At 32.6% G+C, this 22,741-nt stretch overlaps 1 protein-coding gene across 1 annotated transcript; it reads right to left on the reverse strand.

Moving 5' to 3' along the window:
* Window positions 1-516: 516 nt before the first annotated feature.
* LOC137408797 (uncharacterized) lies at window positions 517-21,709 on the reverse strand. Its single transcript, XM_068095385.1, has 9 exons — window positions 21,642-21,709; window positions 20,696-20,857; window positions 17,704-17,862; window positions 14,432-14,641; window positions 9,029-9,157; window positions 4,714-4,770; window positions 4,358-4,427; window positions 3,368-3,462; window positions 517-777 (listed from the first exon to the last, which is right to left on the reverse strand). Exons 4-9 carry the CDS (start codon window positions 14,622-14,624, stop codon window positions 683-685), a joined length of 639 nt encoding a protein of 212 aa, XP_067951486.1. The 5' UTR covers window positions 14,625-14,641; window positions 17,704-17,862; window positions 20,696-20,857; window positions 21,642-21,709; the 3' UTR covers window positions 517-682.
* Window positions 21,710-22,741: the final 1,032 nt, after the last annotated feature.

The following is a 22,741-nucleotide window of genomic DNA, read 5'->3' on the forward strand; positions in this document are numbered from 1 at the left end:
AGTGGCAGGCTTACCAAGCGTTGGCTATCTCAAAATCTCTAACTTTTAGCTTGAGAGCAAATAACTCTACTCAGCAAATAACTTGATAAAAACAAAATAGTCTTCTTGAAATTATGTCATGAGGTCTTGAGTGGCAGAAGGCTACAATGCTGTCTGCTTTAACACCAGCAAAACTGCACATTTGTGTAAGTTAATGGTAAGATTGTTTTTGTGTTTTTTTGTCGAGAAAAACAAAAAAATCTGCATCAATCGGCTAAGTCTTTTGATAGAGTTGCATACCCATTGCAAATTCACATAAAAACAAATCTGGTGTAATTTTTTACTCCGTATAGAATCTTATGCTCATCAAGTCTGCTTGTTGTTTAGCAAACACACAGAGGTTAGCCGTCAAAGCATATCGATATAAATAGTCAGCAGATCTCAGTCACCTGGATGCCATAGTGATTACCTTGAATATTATAGTTTTATTGAGAATAATAAGTTTTTAATAATATTTGGATATAATCTCTTATTGCAGTGTTAGTTGATGTCAGCAACTAGCTGCCATGCCGTTGAGCAACAATTAAAGATGATGCTGCTGTAATAGGAACAGGAATGCTGCCTCTTATGTGAATATGTTGAACCAGCCGTCGGAAGAAGCTATAAACCAATTTGCTTTTAATTGGATTTATCTGCTAATTAACTAGGTGTCTACCAACTGATTTGTTTCACCTTGTCTGTTGTTATTTGGGTTCTCTTCTTCACTGCTGATATCAGGAGTAGAAACACTTGTCTGGCCTGTAAAATTAACATCTTTATTAGTGACTACAAATAGCTGCTTATCAGTTCTTTAATTTAGTGATATAAATTGTAGATATCTCTCTTTCCCTCTGTCCCCCTCTCTCCCCCTCTTTCCCTCTCTTTCCCCCTCTTTCCCCATCTGTCTCCCTCTCTCTTCCCTGCTCTCCGCCCCTCTCCCTCTCTCTTTCCCTCTCTATCCCTCTCTCTCTCCCTCTCTCTCCTTTTTTCTCCCCCTTTCTCTTCCCCTTTCTCTCACCTTCTCTCTCTCCCTCTCTTTCTTCTCTATCCTTCTCTCTCTTTTTCTCCCCCTCTCTCTCCCCTTTCTCCCTTTCTCTCCCTCTCTTTCTATTTACATATATATATATATATATATATATATATATATATATGCATATATATATCTATACATATATATATGTGTAGATATATATATATACATATACATATATATATATATATATATATATATATATATATATATATATATATATATATATATATATGCATATATGTTTAAGCGTGTATACTTTTCTAAGCAATATATATATATACATATAAACATGTATATATTTAGCCATTGCTCGGAAAAGTATAAATGCATGTGCTCATATATCTATATATACTTGGTAGACTATATATTTTATATATAGTATATGTGGTTTAGACTGTAAAGTAAAGTGCTCAATAATTGAGTCAATCAAAGCTGTGTATAAAGTTTATTAAAAACCCCAGGTTAAAATCATTACCACTAATAGTTCCATGCAATTGAGTTGCTGTCAAATATATACATGTATATATACAGTATATATTACTTTTCTAAAAGTGTTTTAAAATGTTTTATGAGTTCGATGTATCTTCTTTTAAAATATTTTTTGGTCGAACCTACAAATGTCTCCATTTTATTATTAGATGTTACATTGGCTTGATGGGCGATGCTTTTTGTAAAACATTGCCTACTTCAACGACATTTTTAAAATGATTTTCAAAAAGATTTTTTTAAAGAAAAAACACTGTTGCACAAGTTTTAAACACTGATTTTTGATATTGGTGGATACATTAATTAAGGTCCAGAGTCAAAGTTGCAAAATCATGCAAACTGGCTCTTAATCTTAGTTAGTCAGCAAATTTACTAGCTTATGTTACTCAAATTAGCCAATTTGCTAACTTTGCCATTGGCTAATTAGTCAACATAGCCAATGGCAACAAAAGTACCTGCCACTATTGTAAGCTGTTTTTATTACCCCTGCAACGCTGGACATACAGCTAGTTTACATCTATAAACATAAATCTCAGTGTTTGTTTGTCATCTGTCTGTCTGTTATCTGTCTGCCTGCCATATGTCAATTGTTTGTCATCTGTCTGTCGTTTGCTTGTCATCTGTCTGTAATATGTCTGTTGTCTGTCAACAGTCTGTCATTTGTCTGTCATTCATCTGTTGCTTGTCGGTAGTTCGTCTGACCGTTTATGGCAATAAAATTAATGTAACCACAAGGCTAAGCCATTTTTATCGCCCTCATTGCTCACGCTATACTTTGTATTTTCTTTTTGTCATTGCACAAGCTAAATGTGCACATTTACGCTCCGATCCCTTTTCCATTTGATTTTTTCACCTTTTGATGTAGAACATGATGCTTTGTTGTTTTAGCCATTTGAGAAAAAAAATTTTTTAATTTTTTTCGCGATACGACACTAACAAAATTTTTCTCAAAATAAAAATTTGGCAGTCGCTGTGTTGATTATGTTGAAATAACAAAAATGCTAATATGCTATTCATCAAAATTCATCTTACAGCGCCTGAAATAGATACAAATTTCACTCTCTAGTTCAGTTCAGCGTTATTTATAGTAAACTACAGCAAAAACGATTTCAAAAACAGTTAAGCAATAAATCTTTGGCCTACTACAAAGCTGAAGTTTAGTTTAGCAAAATACATGCTAAAACTTAACTTTATTTATCTGTTTAGTAAGCTAATGTCATTTAGGTTAAATTCAGTGCTTATGTTATACAGTGTATGTTATACATCTGTCTCAAAGGTAAAAATGTCATAAAATACATACTGCACAAAGTACATTGCATTTTTTCATTTTCTAGCAGATCAAAACCAGTAAATAAATTACATTTACTGTATATAGCTACCGTAACACATTTACACACTTTTAAAGTTGTTTTACTCATTTTCCAAATTTATTTCAATTGCATAAAACCCTTTCTCATGAAAAGCAGTCTGAAAGTGAGAATGGTAACTATTCTGTATGTTAAATGAAAATAAATAAACGTATATATATGTATATATAGTTTTATTTTATTTATTTATATTTTATATAGTTTTATTCAAACAATTATACTTTTACAATGTATATTTTAATTAGGATTTCTCAATATGGGATCTTTAGAATGCCTGAATGTTTTATGAAATATTTTCCTGTTAAAATTTGTTAAAAAAAATCGATTTTTTAAATAAAAAATGTGGTATCTAGTATGATGAAAATTTTTATATGAAATAGCAAAAAATGATGGCAAACAAAATAGCTTTTTTAATTGGATAATAAAACCTTAAACAATCCGAGGTCTCAAAGCAAACTCATACCTTGGACAGGAGTAGGGGTGTATTGAAGGGGTATCGTATCAGTACCAACCATAATAGGAATTGACGTGTTGCGTTGTTGAGCCTTCAGGCTTCTTCTACATATAAGCAGATCATGACATTAATATTCATCAAAGTTACTGACAATCCAGTTAAGCCTGAAACCTACACTTTCACATGCACATAGCACAATACATATTCAAGGCTATAGATCATCTATTTACAGTTAAAGCACACAATCGCCCAAACCTAAGCCTATAAACTCATAAGCGCATGAGCGCATATGTGTGTACATAAGCACATAAGCGCAAAAAGAAATAAGCGTATAATCTTATTAGATCATTAAGCTAATAAGCACACCAGCATGTGAGCGCATAAGCACAAATGCACTTAAGCTCATAAAAGCATTATGGCATGAGAGCATACGCACACACAAAATGATAAAGACCCAGTTGTACACAAATTCACAACTTAACTCTACATACGTATTTTTTCTTAAAATACTATCACTTCTATAATAATTTGCTCGGTAAAGGTCAAAGTTCATGTGTTTATCTCTAAGTCTGGAGAAGAAAAATTTAATCTAACAAATCATGAACATGCCAGACAGAGAGTATATCACAGAGATATACAATGTACTATAGAGAGTGTAGACAGAGATATTTTTGAACTGTACAAAAGAGTGATTAGCTTAAAGATGAACAAAGGTATTTTAATCAAAACGAGCATTTTAGTATAGGGGAAAATTTAAAGAACAGTAGGCAGACATCTTAAATATACTTGGCCAAGGGCATGTTTGGTCTAAAGCCAAAGTTACACATTGTTATAAGATTGTGCTTAATAGAGTAAAAATGAAAACAGTCATATAATGGCATGCTTGGTATGATGTAAGTTACCTACAATTGCATAAGGGTAAACTTGACTGAAAACAAAGCAGATACACGTATAGATGTACAAGGGTGAGCGAGTAAGCGAACATAATATTTAACTTACGTTAAGAAGACAAGTCCGATGACAACTAATATCACAATGATCCCTCCTGCTGCAACCATTCCTCCAGTCACTGTAACAACAAATGATGACACACATACAAATTTCAACTAGATTCACATGAATGCTTTTTTTCTATTTCATCTAGTTTTACATTACAATTTCCAGAACAAAAAATGGTCTTGTTGAGTAACTTTAAATTTGAAGTATTTAATCCATCATTTTATTTCATCAATGAGATGTACACATATTTTGTAGTTGACTGAATTATTGGCGCAGGTTCAAGTATTTTTGAAGCTAGGATCAACGAAGAATAGACAGTTTGAGAAGATCTTATAACATTGCTGTTGCACACACACCTGCAGCTGCTGTCCATGAGGGTGGACTACATATTATCTTCAGTTCGCTTTTTGAGCCTGTAATGAAATCAGTTGCTGAATATATAATAAGATAAATCGTATTTGAATGCAAACACTTTTTATAAAAGCATAGAAACATCTTCAGATTTAGCACAAAAATTCTGCAAGTCTTTTATAGCAGTTAAAAAAACCATAGAATTTTTTTTAAATTATTCTTTTCTCAGCAATGTCATTTAATTGCATACACAGATGACATTTTTTATACCTATCGATACAAGCCTTGTTCACATTATACATGAGGACATTTTATACATTAGACCTGCGGCTGTTACAAATGAAGTGGTCAGCAGCAACTCTAAAATGCAGCACATGATTTGGAAAGCCAAAAACTCAAAATGCTGCACAAGATGTAGAGCCCACTCTTAGAAGCATAGGATCTCTCAGAGTCAAGGTAACGTAGTCTGATATGCTGCATACACACGCTGTGGCTTACTTTTGGGGTGAGAAAAACATCTAGCCGCTTCCAACTATTACGGGCCTGACACAATCTGATAGAAACCACTAGGCAGGTAGTGAAGAGTTGTTAAGTGTCAAGTTAGGAAACTGTTAAGCCAAAACACTAAGAACCATAGAGCCAAGCTTAGTATCCTAAGCACAGTAGAACCAGAATAGCTACCAAGAAAACAAACTGTATGCTCTCTGTCTGGTCATGGCACGTCAAAGTAAGGGCCTAATTAGTGATTCCACTTGTTGCTGCCAGAGAGGTAACATGTGAGCGCTGGTACTTTCAAATTTATATATACATTTTTTAATGTTGGTTTGTGCATCATTGTAAATGTCTAGCTTTAGCTAATAAAATCCTGGAATAAAGAATCCGCATTCCAAAAGGCTTGATTTCAGATCTTCCCATTCACCAGTCCAATGCCTTACCAGTTTAGCAACACTAGCTTGATGGACTAACTAGGCCATATATGTTACTATATGAGAGCAAATATGCTACCGCTCTCCGTTACGACACAGAGCGATAGCGTAACGTCATGGGGTGCGTGGAGAGCGGTAGCTCTTATTAGTAAGCTTACTCTAGTTATCCATCGGCAATGTGCCAGGCTAATAGCGAGTGGCAGGCAACTATATTAATTCTCATTGTTCATAAGCTGAGTTGTGATACTCTGGCAATGCCGGGCATTCATCTAACCATTTCATAAAACTACAGGATATGCTGATCATACCAGAAGCCACGATGCAAAATGTGCCAAAATTAGTGGATGGAAGGGTGTGCTGATCATACCCGAACCGACCCACACTGACAAAAAAATTCAGTTTGGAAGCTAGCGGATTATTTTGCTCTCCCAACTATGAATGGCAAACAAGTAATACATCACCTTCTACCATCTGCAGGCCAATGTGATGGTCAAAAAAGTAACCTACATGTTTGACTGAGCAATTCCCTGAACTCTTGTAGTTGACCTAAAGTCAAAGAGAGTAGAACTTGCTCGCCTCACAGCTTATGATTGCATACCTTGGCACACCTCACTCGGCGATCAAGAAGATGACAAATGTACTGAGGCTTGTAGAAAAATCAGGTTCAAGAGCTAACTTGAATGCGACATTTTCTCTGCTGAGTTTGCGAAACCACACCTACATTATCTTGTAAAAACGCAAAAGCAATTCTCAATATAAAGCAAGGTCTGGCTGGAGGCGTACCATGTTTGCTTAAAAAAAGTTAAAATTGAGGGAGTCAGGCCTTCTCAAATCGAAAAAGTGCAACCCAGACTGAAGAAATCTGGCTACAATTAATTCCCAAGAAAAACACAGAAATAATAAAAACCCCAAACATCCTACAACGGAGGCAGGAGGACAGACAACTTTGACAACTGGGGTCAGTAAAGAAATGGACAGAATGAACAATGCAAAGGCTGAATGGCTTGATTTTTTACCACGGACCATGACACCAAGCCTGGCTTTGGCGTACATTTGAAACAATCCCAGATTAGATAAAAATCAGGCCAGTTCGGCGATTAGGTATGCTGAAAAAAACCTATGCAAAAAAGTGGTGGATTTATCCAACAAAATAATCTGCATTGCTTAAGAAGAGTGTAGTCGACCTCTGAATATTGGAAAACAAGCACTCACACTTACTTTTACTTTTAGTTCATTTGAAATTGAGTCAAACGTCTTTAAACACTTTGCTACAGAAACTGGAACCTGAGATGATGGAAGGTGGAGACAGTTGTTGAGTATCACAGAACCAGACAAAAATCTGGAAAACAAAAATGCAGTAGCCTACAATGGCTAATAGTTCAGAAGAGAAATACCCAACTTTTTTACAGAGCCAGCATTTTAGGAGTTATACAATGGGAGAATTTGGATAAAAGAAAAATCTATCCTAGCTCTCATGTCAAAAGTGCTGCCATTCTTCTGTGCCATTTTTGTTGTGAAAGGTGAAAAGAAACTCTAACTAGCTAAGACTTGTGTCTCTACTGCGACCGACCAATAGCTAAATAGTAAAACAGAATAGCTAAAAGCTGTGTTGATTTACCAACGTACAGACCCAGTCGCCTATTTGCCATAAACAATAGATGAGATCCCCATTTAAAGTACTTTTCCTAAGATAAAAAGAGCAATAGACCAGTTGAAAAACACTTTCGCCAGCTAAAAAGTAAGATTCACCTGTAGCAACTAGCAAATATTTCTAGATAACACAAATTAGCTTGCCGAGACCCTGTAGGAGAACAATGTTTGGTAAAGTATTTGTGGGTACAGGGAGGTCATTTACTTAGCGGACCTGTTTGAGTGAGGCATGTTCTCAACCTAAAAAAGTAGGACTCACAGATGATTGTCAACTCCAGCGATCTCTCGCTTTTGACCAAACATAAGTTGCAACAGAGTCACTAGGAGCGTTGTACCCCGGCCTCAAACTCTGTTAAGTAGAAAGTAGCCAGACCTGTATCTGGTCATATGGTTATGACAGTATTTTTATAAACATATATCTCATATTAAAGAGGAGAGCAAATATTCCTGTAGACGCATTTAGAGTAGGTAAAAGTATGTAAAGACTATAGTTTTCAACCGTAGTTAAGTAGCAAATGAGCCAGGATCTAACTTTCCTTTACAACACCAAAATACATATTTACACTAAGGAAAGAGAGCTGGCTCTGAAGAAGATAGCAGGGTTTCAGCTACCATGAGTGAAGATCGAACTTAAGAAGCTACCTCCAATAACTGCAGTGCTCAGGCCCGACCCCAAAAACTGCCTTGCATCTAGAACACCAACCAGCTGTATGAAGTGCTAGCAGGCCAGCCAAAAGTTAAAACAAAGCAAAAAAGGTCCAGAAGTTTTGCCAAGACAAAAATGCCGGAACCTGCACAGCTGTAAAAGATCTAAAGACCAGTTGCAACGGTAACCTAGCTAATCCTGAGTTGGTGTGTCAAGAAATAAGTTGCTTAGATTATGAAGCCTGGCAACATATGGCATGGGCCCAGCTAGCTTTTTTACTGGAATTCCAATTTGACAATGATGCCCCTGAAAAGGCGAGTGTTGGAAGCAAGCTGGTCTGTCAGAGGGCCAGCTCAACGAAGCAGCTTGACTAAAATGACAATGCACTCCGGATTTACCGGTACTTAAACAATAAAAGACCGATCTGTAACTTGGCAAAAAGTGGGATAGCCACTCTATCAACAATGTATAAATAAGAGAAACGCACAAAAAACAAACAGAAAAACCTTTGTGCTTTCATTATAAAGATTTGTGCTTTCATTATATATGTTTGGTTTTCATTATAAATATTTGCCTAAGGCTTTCATAAATGCAAATTTTAATTTATTAAATTTTATTGTGAACTAGTCTGAAACTCGTGTAGTGAAGGGGTTTAGCCTCTTATTTAACAACATGTACACAAGTTTTATAAATTGTTCATGGTAATCATCTCTAGACTAAAATATGTGTGCAAAGTGACAAACCACTGAACAGAACTTGTGTGGCTTTCAACCTTTTTAGTCATTTCATTTACAATTCTCGTAACTTTCAGGTAAAATTTGAAATTTAATAAAAAATAAGTTTTATGTGTGAGGTTTAAATTAAAATCAAATTTATCAAATTGATGGTCAGAGTTAAATTGAAATTTTTAACATTCATGATAAATACAAAATCTTCTCAACAAAGATGTTCCATGGAGGTAATCTATTCCAAGTAAAATTAGTTAAGTACATTGTCAAAGAGCGTAAAAAAGTCACTGCTTTACTAACAGGTATGACCTGGAATCAGATGATCTGATTGGTATCTCGTGTTCTATAGCAACAAAAATTTGATACCTACCGTTCGAGATCTTGAACCACGCTCTTTTTTTTGTATTGTTGCTACCCGTCTTAAAAATCCAAGCGAACTGGGATGAAAAGCTGTACGAGGTTGCTGGTGTAGAAGATTTGCAAGACGTACTCAAATCAGCTGAAATTAATTCAACAGCTTTATTATACCTACCATGTCAGACATGTTTATGAGTTCAGGAGTTGTTCCCTAAGCAATGTTAAAACAAAAAACTTATTGAAATTGATTAGCTGATATTTTGACAGGTTTTGTATATGTATACAAGGTGAATGCTTGGTGTCGCCCAAGCTTTGCACAGAAAATCTATTTTCGATTAACATATAACAACAGTTACTATTCAAATTTCAATTTTCATATCATGATTAAAGTGTTTTGGGCAGTTTCAATAAATTAAGAACAAAATAATGAAACAACTTTAATGGTTTTTTAGACTTTTGCAAATCACTGCAACTTTTAAACTTCATATAACGACAAAGGTGTTTTGTTGAAATATATTAGGAGAAAAGATGAAACAGAAGTAAAGGTGTTTAAATGTAACGACAAAATAATGAGTGAGTAATGGCTAAATAAAATCTGTTTTCCGACGACGCAAAATTATTTGGCATACTCTAATAGGATTTTAATTTGTTTCCATGTTGTAGCAAAAATACCATATAGAGTGGTATAGAAACCATTAGTAATTATATAATGCAAGCACCCCCTTGGGAAAATCATCATGTCTTTATATATGTACCGTACATATTGAAAATCAGTAACAGAACAAAATTTTAACTTTAGTACATGTAGCTATAGTAACTTACAGTAACTTTAATGTATTTATTGGTTATGATCTGCAAGCAATTGTAACATTACGTGCAGTACGTTCCGCGGAGAGTACTCATCTGAATACCTGAATAAACCAACTGAGTTTAACTTTAATAAATTTAGCCGACTGTAAATTTAGCTTACACTGCACACTGGCTAATTCTCCTTTTTAGGCTCAAAAATAATTCTGCATGAGCGTAGAGTACTTTAGTATACATATCTATATATATATATTTCTAAAAGTATGTCATTGTATGTCAGTAACTGTTGTCCGAATATAATTCTTAAAATCTTGGAATATATATTCCGTATCGAAGAAGATTCGATCTCGGATCCAGCCATTTTCCAGTCTGCTGCCTTGCCCACTAGACTACAAAAATCGAATTGCTAGCTTCCCAGTATAAGTCATTATGCGAGAGCAAATATCTAACTGCTTTGCATATGACACGGGTCATAGCATAATGTCATGAGAAGCTGTTTGCTCACATTATTAAACTGGCTAATAGCAAAAACTCTCACTACTTCTCAATGTTTATAAGACAAAAAACTTTTCTCATGATATGTAGTTTGAAAGTTAGAATGGCAAATGTTGTTATATGTTAAATACAAATCAATTCTCTGTCCAAAGACTCTTTTATTACACGGGCAACGTCGAGTGGCACAGCTAGTATTTACATATAACTGGACAATCGCAGCCAAGAGATACTCTTGCCATAACAGAAAAAAGTGTTAGCTTTTTATATGGTTGAACCATGAAAACAACAAGTATTACATAAGTTAATGTCCATAACTCGTGATTGCAATTATATAAGTTGTGGTAAGATGTTATTTAATACACAAGGAAGATAATAGTGAACGACTAAATACAGATATACATGCAACTACTGCTAGTGAAGATTACTAAAATGAATAATTAGTTTATTTCCTAAAATGTAGCCAGCAAAGTATTTCTCACTATAGCCACTGCATTACTAAAAACATACTTAAAACTACGTTTTAGTATGCATTTTACTAAATAAACTGAAGCTCGCAACTAAAATTTCATCACTCATCTGCTTTCAAATTGATTTTTACCAGAGATTATTCGAACAACGTTGAGCCAAGATAGCAAGCAATGTATATCTCTTTCAGGCATTGTAGAAGAAATTTTGGCGAACAGCATCACAATTTTTTTATTGTATCAACTGTACTGCTAATTTTCAGTTTCTTGAAAATCCTTTGCTGATATCGTATGGAAAAGAACTTGAAAAAAAATCTTCGGCATATGGGGAGAACCAAAAAAACATCGTGTTCAATACAGTAAAGCAAAATATCTCATAACAGAGCATCATCAATCGAGGGCAGCGCGCTGTTTAACTAATAATTGAGTGTTTGCCTTTGCGGAGAGGGTATACAGTGTAGAGTAAAAGCAATGGAAATGGTAAGAATGGTGTAGCCTTGTGGTTAGGTGTGCTTGTATATTAATAAACATGCAGCTGCAGTCTTTGTGAGTTCAAATCTGGTACAAAAGTTTGTTTTCTATTCTTAGATTCTTAGACGTGAATTGTCTATATATGTTATACATATATTTGTTTGGGAGATTTTTGATAAATGTATATGTGCACACAACTCCCGAAAATTTATCTGTTAACGGCCGTGACCAAACCCTTGTACCAAAATCTCTTCAACAAATTTTACCATTTTTGTGTAGAGTCGTTTAAGTATAATAATAATACAAAACGCATATAAACCTATTTAAATATGTTACCAAGACTTTGAAAGGCTTCTGCAATACCTTAAAACTAACCCATCTGATCAGATTATACATGAATAGACAGATTAATTTGGCCTCAAACCAAAATAAAAATTTGCCAAGCCTATTTTAATCAAAATTAAGACCGGGCAACGAAACGCCGATAAGGTGGTGCGACAGAGAGTAGAACAATCAAGTCGTGCGCATTTCACGAAAAAAGTGTGCACATTTCAACAGTCTATGGCATTGTACAATTGCCGAAGGTTTATGTAATTAATGTTGAAGTACTGAAAAGCAATCGGTTTTTTGCCGATTTTGCTGGACCCTAACATTTAGGACACTTATAATGAATACTTTGGTATTCCACCTGATGTCCAAAGCAGTGAAAGTAAAGGGAATGGCGATAATATTTTTTAGCGATTTTTACAATATTACCTATAAGATTATTAATATATTTAACTGTAAGAATAATTATTCGATTTTATAAGATTTAGTTATAAAAATAATTATTTGAATTTGCATGATTGAAGTATATAGTGACTGATGGTGTGCAATATGTTACTGCTATTATTTTACTAAAGATTTTGTTGATGATATTACGGCTGTGCCCAATATCGCGGAACTGCCAAGCCATTTTTAATATCTGCAAAATTAAGTAATAGGCCTACATTTTCCTATAGATATACATCTATTTCTATGACAACCAGCTAAACTCTGTTAGATTTTTAAATTCAGCATAATTTTTAGGTATAAATACAGAAATCTAGATAAATATCACAACTTCTTGATATCGGTTGCTATGACCAATGATATACAGCCCCCAGCTTGTGTATATTACACAGCAGCTTGCCATTTTACTTCTAATATTGCTTTTATCCTGTTGCAAGGAAGAGATATAAACATAAAATCTTTTCCTTTCATTATTACTGTTTGTTGTACATAATAACACCCAGTACATTACAGCTACCATTGCAGCTGCCATTGCAGTTCTCCTATTGCGCTGCAGTGCCATTTGACTGCTAATATTGCATTTCTCAACCGGCTGTACCCTTTCTTTTTCCATTATCACTTTGGTCATGGGCTGTATGAGAGGGGTATTTTTAGATATAATATGTATAGTTTATACATTCATATAAATAAATAAGTGTATTAATGTATGCTAATGTTAATAGATATCAATATTATGTATACTAATACATATAATTATCGTATATATTTTTACGAGTTGAATGCTCAGCATGGTTTTGGTAATAAAAGTCTTTGAACAGAAAATTTATTGTTGTTTTACATAAAACAACTGTTAGCATTTTAACTTTCAAACTTCACATAAAAAATTTATGAGAAAAGTGTATTGTGTAGTTGAAATAAATTAAGAGAAAAATAAAACAACTGTAAGGTTTTCAAACTTTGTTCAACAACAGCTACTTTTAAACTTCATATCATGAGAAATTTTTGTGTGCAGATAAAATATATTAAGAAACAAAATACATGAAACAACTGCAAAAGTGTTTAAATGTAAATGTGTAATAATTAGCTAGTAACAGCTAAACTAAGTCTGTTTTGCTACAACTACAATAAAATATGATTTAGTGATGATACAATTATTACGAACTAAAAAAATCCTGAATATGTTGGACTAATAATAACAATTTATGCATAAAAGTGGTACAAATGCAAATTGATTGTCTTTGCATGTCTGACCAAACGGAGAAAGAATGTAGAGGCTATTCCTACTCGAGATAATACGATTGTCAGCAAGAAAAGCTTTGCCTGCGATTTAGCAATCGAACCTTAAAAAAAACCAGAAACTAAGTACATAAAACACGAAAAAGCATCGTGTTGTATAGAGGTAATAAGATTAATAAAGTTTTAATTAACGCGTCATTTAGTGTGTGTAATTGAAATTTTTTTTACAAAACATATATATAAATTCATATATACAGTGTGAACACATGTAACAGTGTATATATAAATATATATACAATGGATATATATATATATACATTTATATATGTAGATATATAAATATATATATTTAACTTGAGCATGATTAACCAGATGTCTAATGAGTTCCATCAGTAAAAAAAGATGAAAAAGAGCAAATTCTACAAAAAAGTAAAGGGATGTCACCGAACTGTCTGCTGCCACTCTTTGTGGGAAAATTGGAAAACTAAATTCTTTATTTGAAAAGATATTTAAATTGAAGAAGCATCATCTCATGCTATATCTATCTTTATGAGAGAATCAATTGCTATCATAAAATGATAGTAATAAAAAAGTTACCATCTCTTTTCTAATAGTTTTCATACATAATGCATAATATACAGTAACTTTAGGTACATAATGTATGATATACTGTAGGTATATAATGTATGATATACTGTAGGTATATAATGTATGATATACTGTAGGTATATAATGTATGATATGCTGTAGGTATATAATGCATGATATACTGTAGGTATATAATGTATAATATACTGTATTACATGATTAGGTTGGGACTAAGAAACAGGTTTTCCGCTTCCATTGAAATAAAGTTTATTCATGTTAACATAGTGGTTTTTTTAATGTATATTTTTCATGTCTATTAATATCATGTTAGCATGAAAATTTTATCACTTTACATTTTTGCTTAAATAAATTTGTGCTAATATATGCATTGTGGCAACATTTACATTCTATTACCACAACATGCAGACTAAAGTATTGTTTACTAATCTTACGTTAAAAAATTGTTAGTTCAATTATCGACATATAGTTTTATAAAATTTATGCAATAATTGTTATGTTACTATAACAATTATTAGCATATCGGATAGCGTTTCAGAATTTATGCAACCATTAATTTTACTTACTTCCAAACTCGAGGCAGTCACCATGAGGCTCTATGTCTTTATAAAGAACCTTCACATCAGCTGAGGACTCCACCTTACATTGACAGAAATAGCTTGAATCATAATGTCCAAAGAGATCAGTGAAGTCAGGTGTTGTGAAGTATACAGGGAGTGTGTAGCTAATCTCTTTACCATCTAAATCTAAACCACACATTTCTTTGACGGATGATTCTAAAACATTGACAGTTTTAAATATTATATCCTATTATAATATAATATTTTATGTTAGATTCGATTATATAGATAATTATTGATTTATATAGATCGATTGTTTAAACAGATTGTTTCTAAAACGATGACATCTTTATACCTTGTGTTATATGATATCCTATGTTATTATGTTATATTAGGCTCTATTATATTTTGGTAACTTATATTGTATTAAAATAAATTATATTAGAGTACGTAATTTTCTATTCATGTGCAATGGGTCATTATATTTTTTATATGTTGTTGCTTGCTAAAATATCATTTTAGGCTTCATTAAATTGTATCATACCATATTATCCTATTTGATGTAATATTCTATTTTACAACATATTATGTAATCTCATATAAACTTAATTCACATTAATTGTATTACAGTAAATTATGTAAGCTTACAAACATAACATCAAACATTTCTGTGCCCAATAGTTGTTTTTTATTGCTGTAGCATTCTTTTTTAAGCATGTAGAAAACTCTTTTAGACACACATAATAAAATAGGTTCAATTGATCATTCACAATTTTGCTGAGAAAAGCTGGTAAAATTTAATGCATATCTGAAAGTCGTCAAACCTTGATACATACACATAACTTCTGACCTTGCAATGCACAATACAGTATCCTTTTAACTTTTGTAGCATGACTTTTAAGGTGTTTGCTATATAATAGTATATGAATCACAGCGCTTAACAAATTATTTATCATGTGGGAGGAGTTTCTAAAGTGTCAACATAGTTTAATAACAACTCCCTTATCATTTACTATCATGCGTCATATAAACTGATTGTAATATCCTTAAAATCTTTCAGTAAGCATGCAATAAATCGCCTTCGCCGTTAATCACTGATTACTCTGATGAAAACACTTCAACAGTGAAAACCCTGAAACAACACTTGAAACAATAACATCAACACAACAAAGTCGGATGAAGAAATAAACTGTCATATCCTGTTGATGCAAATGAGGCCATCTGATAAATGATTACAAGACAGGATGAAAGTGTCACAAGTAAGGAAAGATAAGTGGTACATGTGTTTTTCCTAGAGAAGCTTTGTTGATGAGCGTAATCCATTTTTATTTCATAGAATGGTTTTCTGTAGCGGAGAAACTAGTAGAAATAAGAAATTTATGTTAGCGTGAAAAGGGACAGACTGAGCTCTTTCAGTAAAACTAACTCAGTAAAATTGATGAGAGTTTCTAAAGTTTAATTGTTTCTTCTGTCATTTAACAGTTGTTAACAGTTGTTAACAACTGTTAACAACTGTTAACAGTTGTTAACAGTTGTTAACAGTTGTTAACAGTTGTTAACAACTGTTAACAGTTGTTAACAGTTGTTAACAACTGTTAACAACTGTTAACAGTTGTTCAATAGTATACTGTATCCTATGGTGTACTTCTCTCAATGCTATATTTCATAGTACACTTCTTTAGCGTATACACTATATGCTATAGCAAACTTTACGTTATGTAGCCATATGCTCTACCTACATGGTATGTTGTATACTCCATTCTACAGTACTTTTTAATACTCTGTAATTTCTATTAAAGAAGACACTTAAGAGATTGGTGCATTTAACACATACAGTAAAACCTCTTTTTGAACACCCCCTTTATTGAAACGGCACATCTATTTGACCTCCACTATAGAAGGGTTGAAAAATAGAGTGGCACCCTTTAATTGAATGCCACTCTTTTTGACCACCACATTGAAAATATGTGATTTATATGAATCCATAATAGCAAGGGATTATTGGAAAAGTTTTTACAAAATGGTGCTTATAATGAAGCGGCCACATCTTTAACAAGTAATCCTTTTGTGGTTGCCTCTTGTATCAAAGCCTGTTTTTTAACTGCGAAGCATTGCAGTTTTTTCTTTAAAACTTTAAAAGCATTGCTATAGAAATAATTAATAACTGTATTAGGTTAATAGTGGTTCTTTGTTTAATGTGGTCTTGATATTTTGACATGTGTGAAAAAACGGTTTGGTAATGATGATGAAATATGTGCTACTATTTTGAGGCTAAAACGTGGGTTTAGTATGCTGAGCGTACAAGCCATAAATGCGGTTAAGTTTTCTATTATTTCCACCTAAATAGTGACCCAAAGATGTTTTGTTCTGTTAAAAAATGGTTTGGTCTAATATTGACTAGTACAGCAGTGCAGAAAAAGGGTTGAGGTCAGAAAACACCATGAAAGGTATTGAGTAGCCACAAAAAGAGAAAATTATTCCAAATGAAAACAACAATCAAACACATCTGGCCAAGCAAGTGATGCAAATATTTTTGTTTTAAATATGTTAATTTTTGTTTCTGCTTTTATTGTTAGTATGGTTTATTTATGTCTCTTGATCTTGACTATATATTGAGAGTATTAGATGAATAACTATTAGTTAGCTTATAAATTTTCAGATTTATAACATAATATTTGATAGAGTGATTGCAGTTATCAAAACTCAGAGTTTGACAAGTCGATACTCATAGCTCACCATCTATTGCACATAAAAAGCTAGTTTTGACTGAAAACTGCAGCAAACATATCAATGAGTGCAATGGGTTTATATGCAACATTTTAAAAAATAGCTATGAAATAAAAAGCCTTAACTTTAAAATAATCAAATCAAAAATTGAAAGTTCAAACAAACTTCAATTCAGACTATAAGAGCATTACATGATTGCTTGCTAAATTAATAGCAAGCAATATATTAACTGGTGGAGATATGTCTCAACTTTTCAATGCATTGTTTTAACAAAATTCACAACCAGTTGGAGGTAAAATAAAGCAGTTTTTTACATCTAAAGGAGTTAATGCCACTCTGCTCAAAGGAGAGTAAAAATATAGGCGACATTCAACTCACTCGTGACAGAGTTATATTTATCTTATCAAAAATCTAAGGAAAACTTTTGAACAATACAATGACGCCCTCTATTTGAACCCCACTTTTAATAAAACTTTAGCATAGCAAAAGGGTTATGAAATAGAGCTACATAACATTCAAGCAAAGGTCTTTAGCAAATAACAATGGCATACCTGAAATACACTGGAAAAGAACAGAAACTTTGTTGATGTTATAATTAGGGCAGTCACTAAATAGTGCATATGAATAGAGGGTACAACTTTCTTTTCTTCCTTCACATCCCTTTATGAGTTTATCAGTTGTTTTTCTGCTTGCAGTGCACTGTGTATGTGCTGTAAAAACGTTGCATCAAAAGATATAGACCGCCAAATATTATACATCTACATATATGGGCATCAAAGAGATAAAGGTCATTCATTGAGAATTTTTTTACAGATATGTTGCCGCAATAAAGCAAAATTGAGAAGTTGCTAAAAACAATGGCATTAAAACATGTTTGAAGAATGGAATAATATTGATTGGTATTTAAATAAACATGCATATGTATATATTTATATATATATATATGTATATATATATATATGTATATATATATATATATATATATATATATATATATATATATATTCCTCAAATTTGGTCGTATGTAGGTCCAGCTAATGCTATTAAAATCTTGAAAAGTAAATTCCGCAATATGATAGATTTGAACTCACGGAAATTGCTACCACAAGGTTAAAATCTGAATGCTTTACCACTAAGCCATACAATATGTAAAGATGCAAACTGATATACCTATCCACACACAACTCATTTCAGCATTGCGGCCACCTGTTATGATGTCTCTGTTAATAATTTTTTTTGTAAGGTTCAAATACTATATTCGGGGTCAAGGCCAGTTCTTCTCCTGCGGACAATTATAGGAAGAGCTTCGACATTCTCTCTTTGATTCAGAAGACAAAGACAGTATGATATCTCATTTTTACATTTGTACCAGCATCGAGAGGTACCAGTATGGTTGTGTTAAAAGTTTTTATGGATAGCTTCTGGTGGAACAGTAACCTTTTTATACACATAGACTTCTATGCAAGAATAGTTATTATTAATTCAACATATTCCTAATTTTTATTTTGTTTTCTCAGTTCGTATTAATTGTATCATTACCAAATCATATTTTAGCAAAAATGATTTAATTTAGCTATTACTTGCTAATTATTTCACATTCTTATCTAAACCCTTTTATGGTTGTTTTCCTTTATTAATTTATTTGACCTGCACAAAAGATTTTCTTTTTGATATAAAGTTTGAAAGTTACAGTTGTATGACAAAGTTTGAAAACTTTTACAGATGCTTTTTTTTCTCCTAAATTATTTCAATTACACAAAACACTTTTCTCATGATAATTAGTTTGAAAGTTATAATGGCAAATGTTGTCATATGTTAAATACAAATCAATTTTCTGTGCAAATACTTTTGTATTAATGGGGCAATGCTGAGTTGTACAGCTAGTATATATATATATATATATTATATATATGTAATATATATATATAATATATTAGCTGTACTACCTGGCTTTGTTCGTGAAATAAAAAGTTTTTGGACAGAAAACCTATTAGTAATTAACATATAACAACATTTGCCATTCTAACTTTCAAACTAAACAACATGAGAAAAGTGTTTACTGTAATTGAATTAATAGTGCTGGCATGCAAAAATATCCTAATCTATAGATGTACATAGTTTGGTATAGAAACCCATAGTTACTATCTAATGCAACCACCTCCTGGTAAAGATCATCAAAATCATAAAAATAATAACAAAATGCTATTTTAACCTTAGTAACTATAGGTACCTGCAATGATTTTAGTGCATTTTGTGGTTATGGTCTGCAAGATAATATAATAATACAATGTACCATATAGAGAGTTCTTAACTTTGAGCCAGACATGTAATATAAACGGCAAAGCTAACTTAAATGAATTTAGTTTACTAAACACATACTTTCAGAAAGTTTTAGTATGTATTTTAGTAATCTTCAAACTTTTAACTAAATTTTTGTCATTTATCAATTTGGGATCAGTTTTTACTATAACGATAGCACTTAAGTTGCCATGGCAAGCAGCATATATGTTTAACAACGTAGCTAATCAATACACATCAATTAAGTTCGAGTTAAAGTATTTTTGATTTATTTTTGAGTTATATATTTTTGATATTTTTGGAGCGGAACAAGTTAGCCTTAAGAAAAAAGTCACAGAAGCATCGTGTTGCATATACTCGTACTTATGCCCACAAATGTTTCTTAACAGGGGCATCGCAACGCGTGGGCGCAGTGCTAAAATAATTAGCGTGTGCATACGCTATATGGTACATGTATATGATAAAAGCTTAGATCATTACATCTTGTATGGCTCAGTGATAGAGCACATGAATTTTAAACTTGCAGTAGTGACCTCTGTAAGTTCAAATCCATCAAAATGTGAAATCTTAATTCCAAGATTTTAATAGCTAGTGCTGGAAAATCACACATACACATTACCAACTTTGAGAAATACATATATAGTGTATGTACATTTATATGAGTACATGTTTCATGTACATGATGTGTACATTTCCCTGCTCTTGTACATGTGACACGCACAGCCACAAAAGCAGGGCTTTACAAACTTTTTTTCTGGTCGGCCAATGCAACAGGGGAGAGGTTCAGTCTGTCTTGGCCAGTCCCTGCTACTGATATCCCTTATCACTGCCAAATGTGTGTTACTAGTCCAGCGAAAGCTAATATATATATATATATATATATATATATATATATATATATATATATATATATATATATATATACCTATGTATACAAATGTATATGTATATGTGTGTATATATATACATATATATAGTACATATATATATATATAATATATATATTATACCCTTGCCCAAATACCAACAGCACTCAACTCAGGTGAGTTGCAGAAAAGTGCGCTATTGGGAACAGCTAAGATATTGAGGCGAGTGCTCAAACTCCCAGGTCTCTGGTAGGAGACCCGAGTTAGAGCAGAAACTACCACCCATAAGGGTTAACCGGGGTGAGGAAACAATTTATATATATATATATATATATATGTATATATACATGTACTTACAATGTAAACAATGTAAACTTACTGTTTGAGCAGTCATAGGGATATGCAGTGCTGACAGATGTGACCACAATAGAGCTGATATGTATAATCTCTGTTGAGGAGCAGATAAGTCTGATCGAAAAGAGGTAATCATGAGTTTCATTATAGCACACATTATATGAGTCTGAATAAGACTTCCCTTCAACTGTAATAAAGTAAGATGTTAGAAATTGGATAAAAATTATCAAGTAGGAACAAAGTGACAGAGCAATTTTTGTTTAGGGAGTGAACACTCCTGATTTTGTTTTTGACAATTGTATTTTGTTGCCAAGGCTATCCAGTGTTGCATTTTTATACAGATACATTATGGCTTCAAAAGTTAATAAAGTCATTATTGTTTCCTTTTAAGTTTTCCATTCATGTGATGTCATTGAAATCATTGCTCTTTGTTTTTGCTCACACTCCCATAACTTTCAGGTCTTTTTTATTTTTTATCTCTGACTTTCCCTATTTGCTTTTGTTTCTCACTTGCAGCCTCGTACAGAATCTTTTCTCCTTTTTATTGTTATATTTATCTTTCTCCATCTTGTCTTAATTTTTTTTCTCCATCCTATGCTCCATCTTGAACTCTTCTATTAGCGTTCCCTTTCTCAATTCTCACTTCCTGTTCTCTTAGCTATCCCATTGACAGCAAATTTATTTAGCTGCTTCTCTCTTCCTCACTTCTCTATCTTGTAATGAAGAAATACTCAAGTTAGTAGTCAATTATAATAAGCCTTTCTGATAGCAAGTCACTTTTAGCACTCTTTGTTACTTTGCTTTGCGTCTAACCCTGATCCCTACTTGTTAAATCAAATATTTGCTACATTTACTAGAATAACTAAAACCTTTTTGCTGATAAACATTCCCTCCCCTTTTGCTAAATTAATATATGCAACCATGACAGAAAGTATTGCTAGGTAACCTAGGAGATACAGTTCAATACTTACAAACAACATTTTGAATATAGGCGTCTGTACAAGGACACGCCGTTAGCAGAATAAGGCCGGTAGTCAAGAATTTCATCATTTGCTTCTAAAACAATAGAAGAAAAGATTATTAATTAAACAACTATTTAAATTCTAAGATAAAAACTGAAATATTAACTTTATTTTGGCAAGGAATTTTAGTCAGCTATTTAGTAGACATTGATTCTTTTAAAACGTGTTACACGCTGAGGAAACTCTGAAAACTTTGATGATCTGTAAACGATTTTTAAAGTTAATCCTTGAGATAATTGTGCTTCATAGCTGGTAAAACCACTATAAATTTTAGTCGTGTTGTCATAATTGTCGTTATAACTGCACAAAATTTTAATAACAGTTTATAGAACTTAAGCAGAAAGATGCACTTCTGAACTGTGGCAGTTGTTTGTCGGTAATCGATATCTTATATAGCCTAATACAAATATCAAATTAAATCAATCAGAAATGTGTGTAAGTGACTAATATCATAAGATTAGTACCAGTCTTCTAGGTTTAGAAGCATCAATAAAACTGACTGTGAGTTTTAGAAAAACACAAGAAACTTACCAGAAACCAAGTTTCAGTCATAACACTAGCGTTTATGTTTAGTATCCGAACTATGTAACTATGTGAATAATAACTCTTCTCTGCTCTACCAAAATACAATGTATGTTATTGACAAGCTAAACACACACACACGCTTAGCTATCACTTGATGAGTCACATCAGTGATAAAATACTACTCTTTATCTAGAAGAGTACTTATGTCTCTTTCCTAACTCAGTTTATGATAGCAGACGGGTTTGTTTCAGTAAATAGTCGTTATTTTATATGTACAAACATTCACTCAATTACAAAATTCTACACAAGTAAACAATTAGAAAATACAAACTAGTCCAATATGAGTCTTGAACTAATGACATTCAGTTTACCAGACTGACAAACTAAATAAACATATTAAAGATGTGGTTGCATCAAAAAGGTCGATTTGATGAAATTAAGACCAATTAATGGGTAAAATATCAGCTACAATTTGATGTCATTTTTGTTTTTGTAGACTTACCCTGTCCAGAGACATATGCGTT

Source organism: Watersipora subatra, chromosome 11, assembly GCF_963576615.1.
Source record: "Watersipora subatra chromosome 11, tzWatSuba1.1, whole genome shotgun sequence".
NCBI lineage: Eukaryota > Metazoa > Bryozoa > Gymnolaemata > Cheilostomatida > Watersiporidae > Watersipora > Watersipora subatra.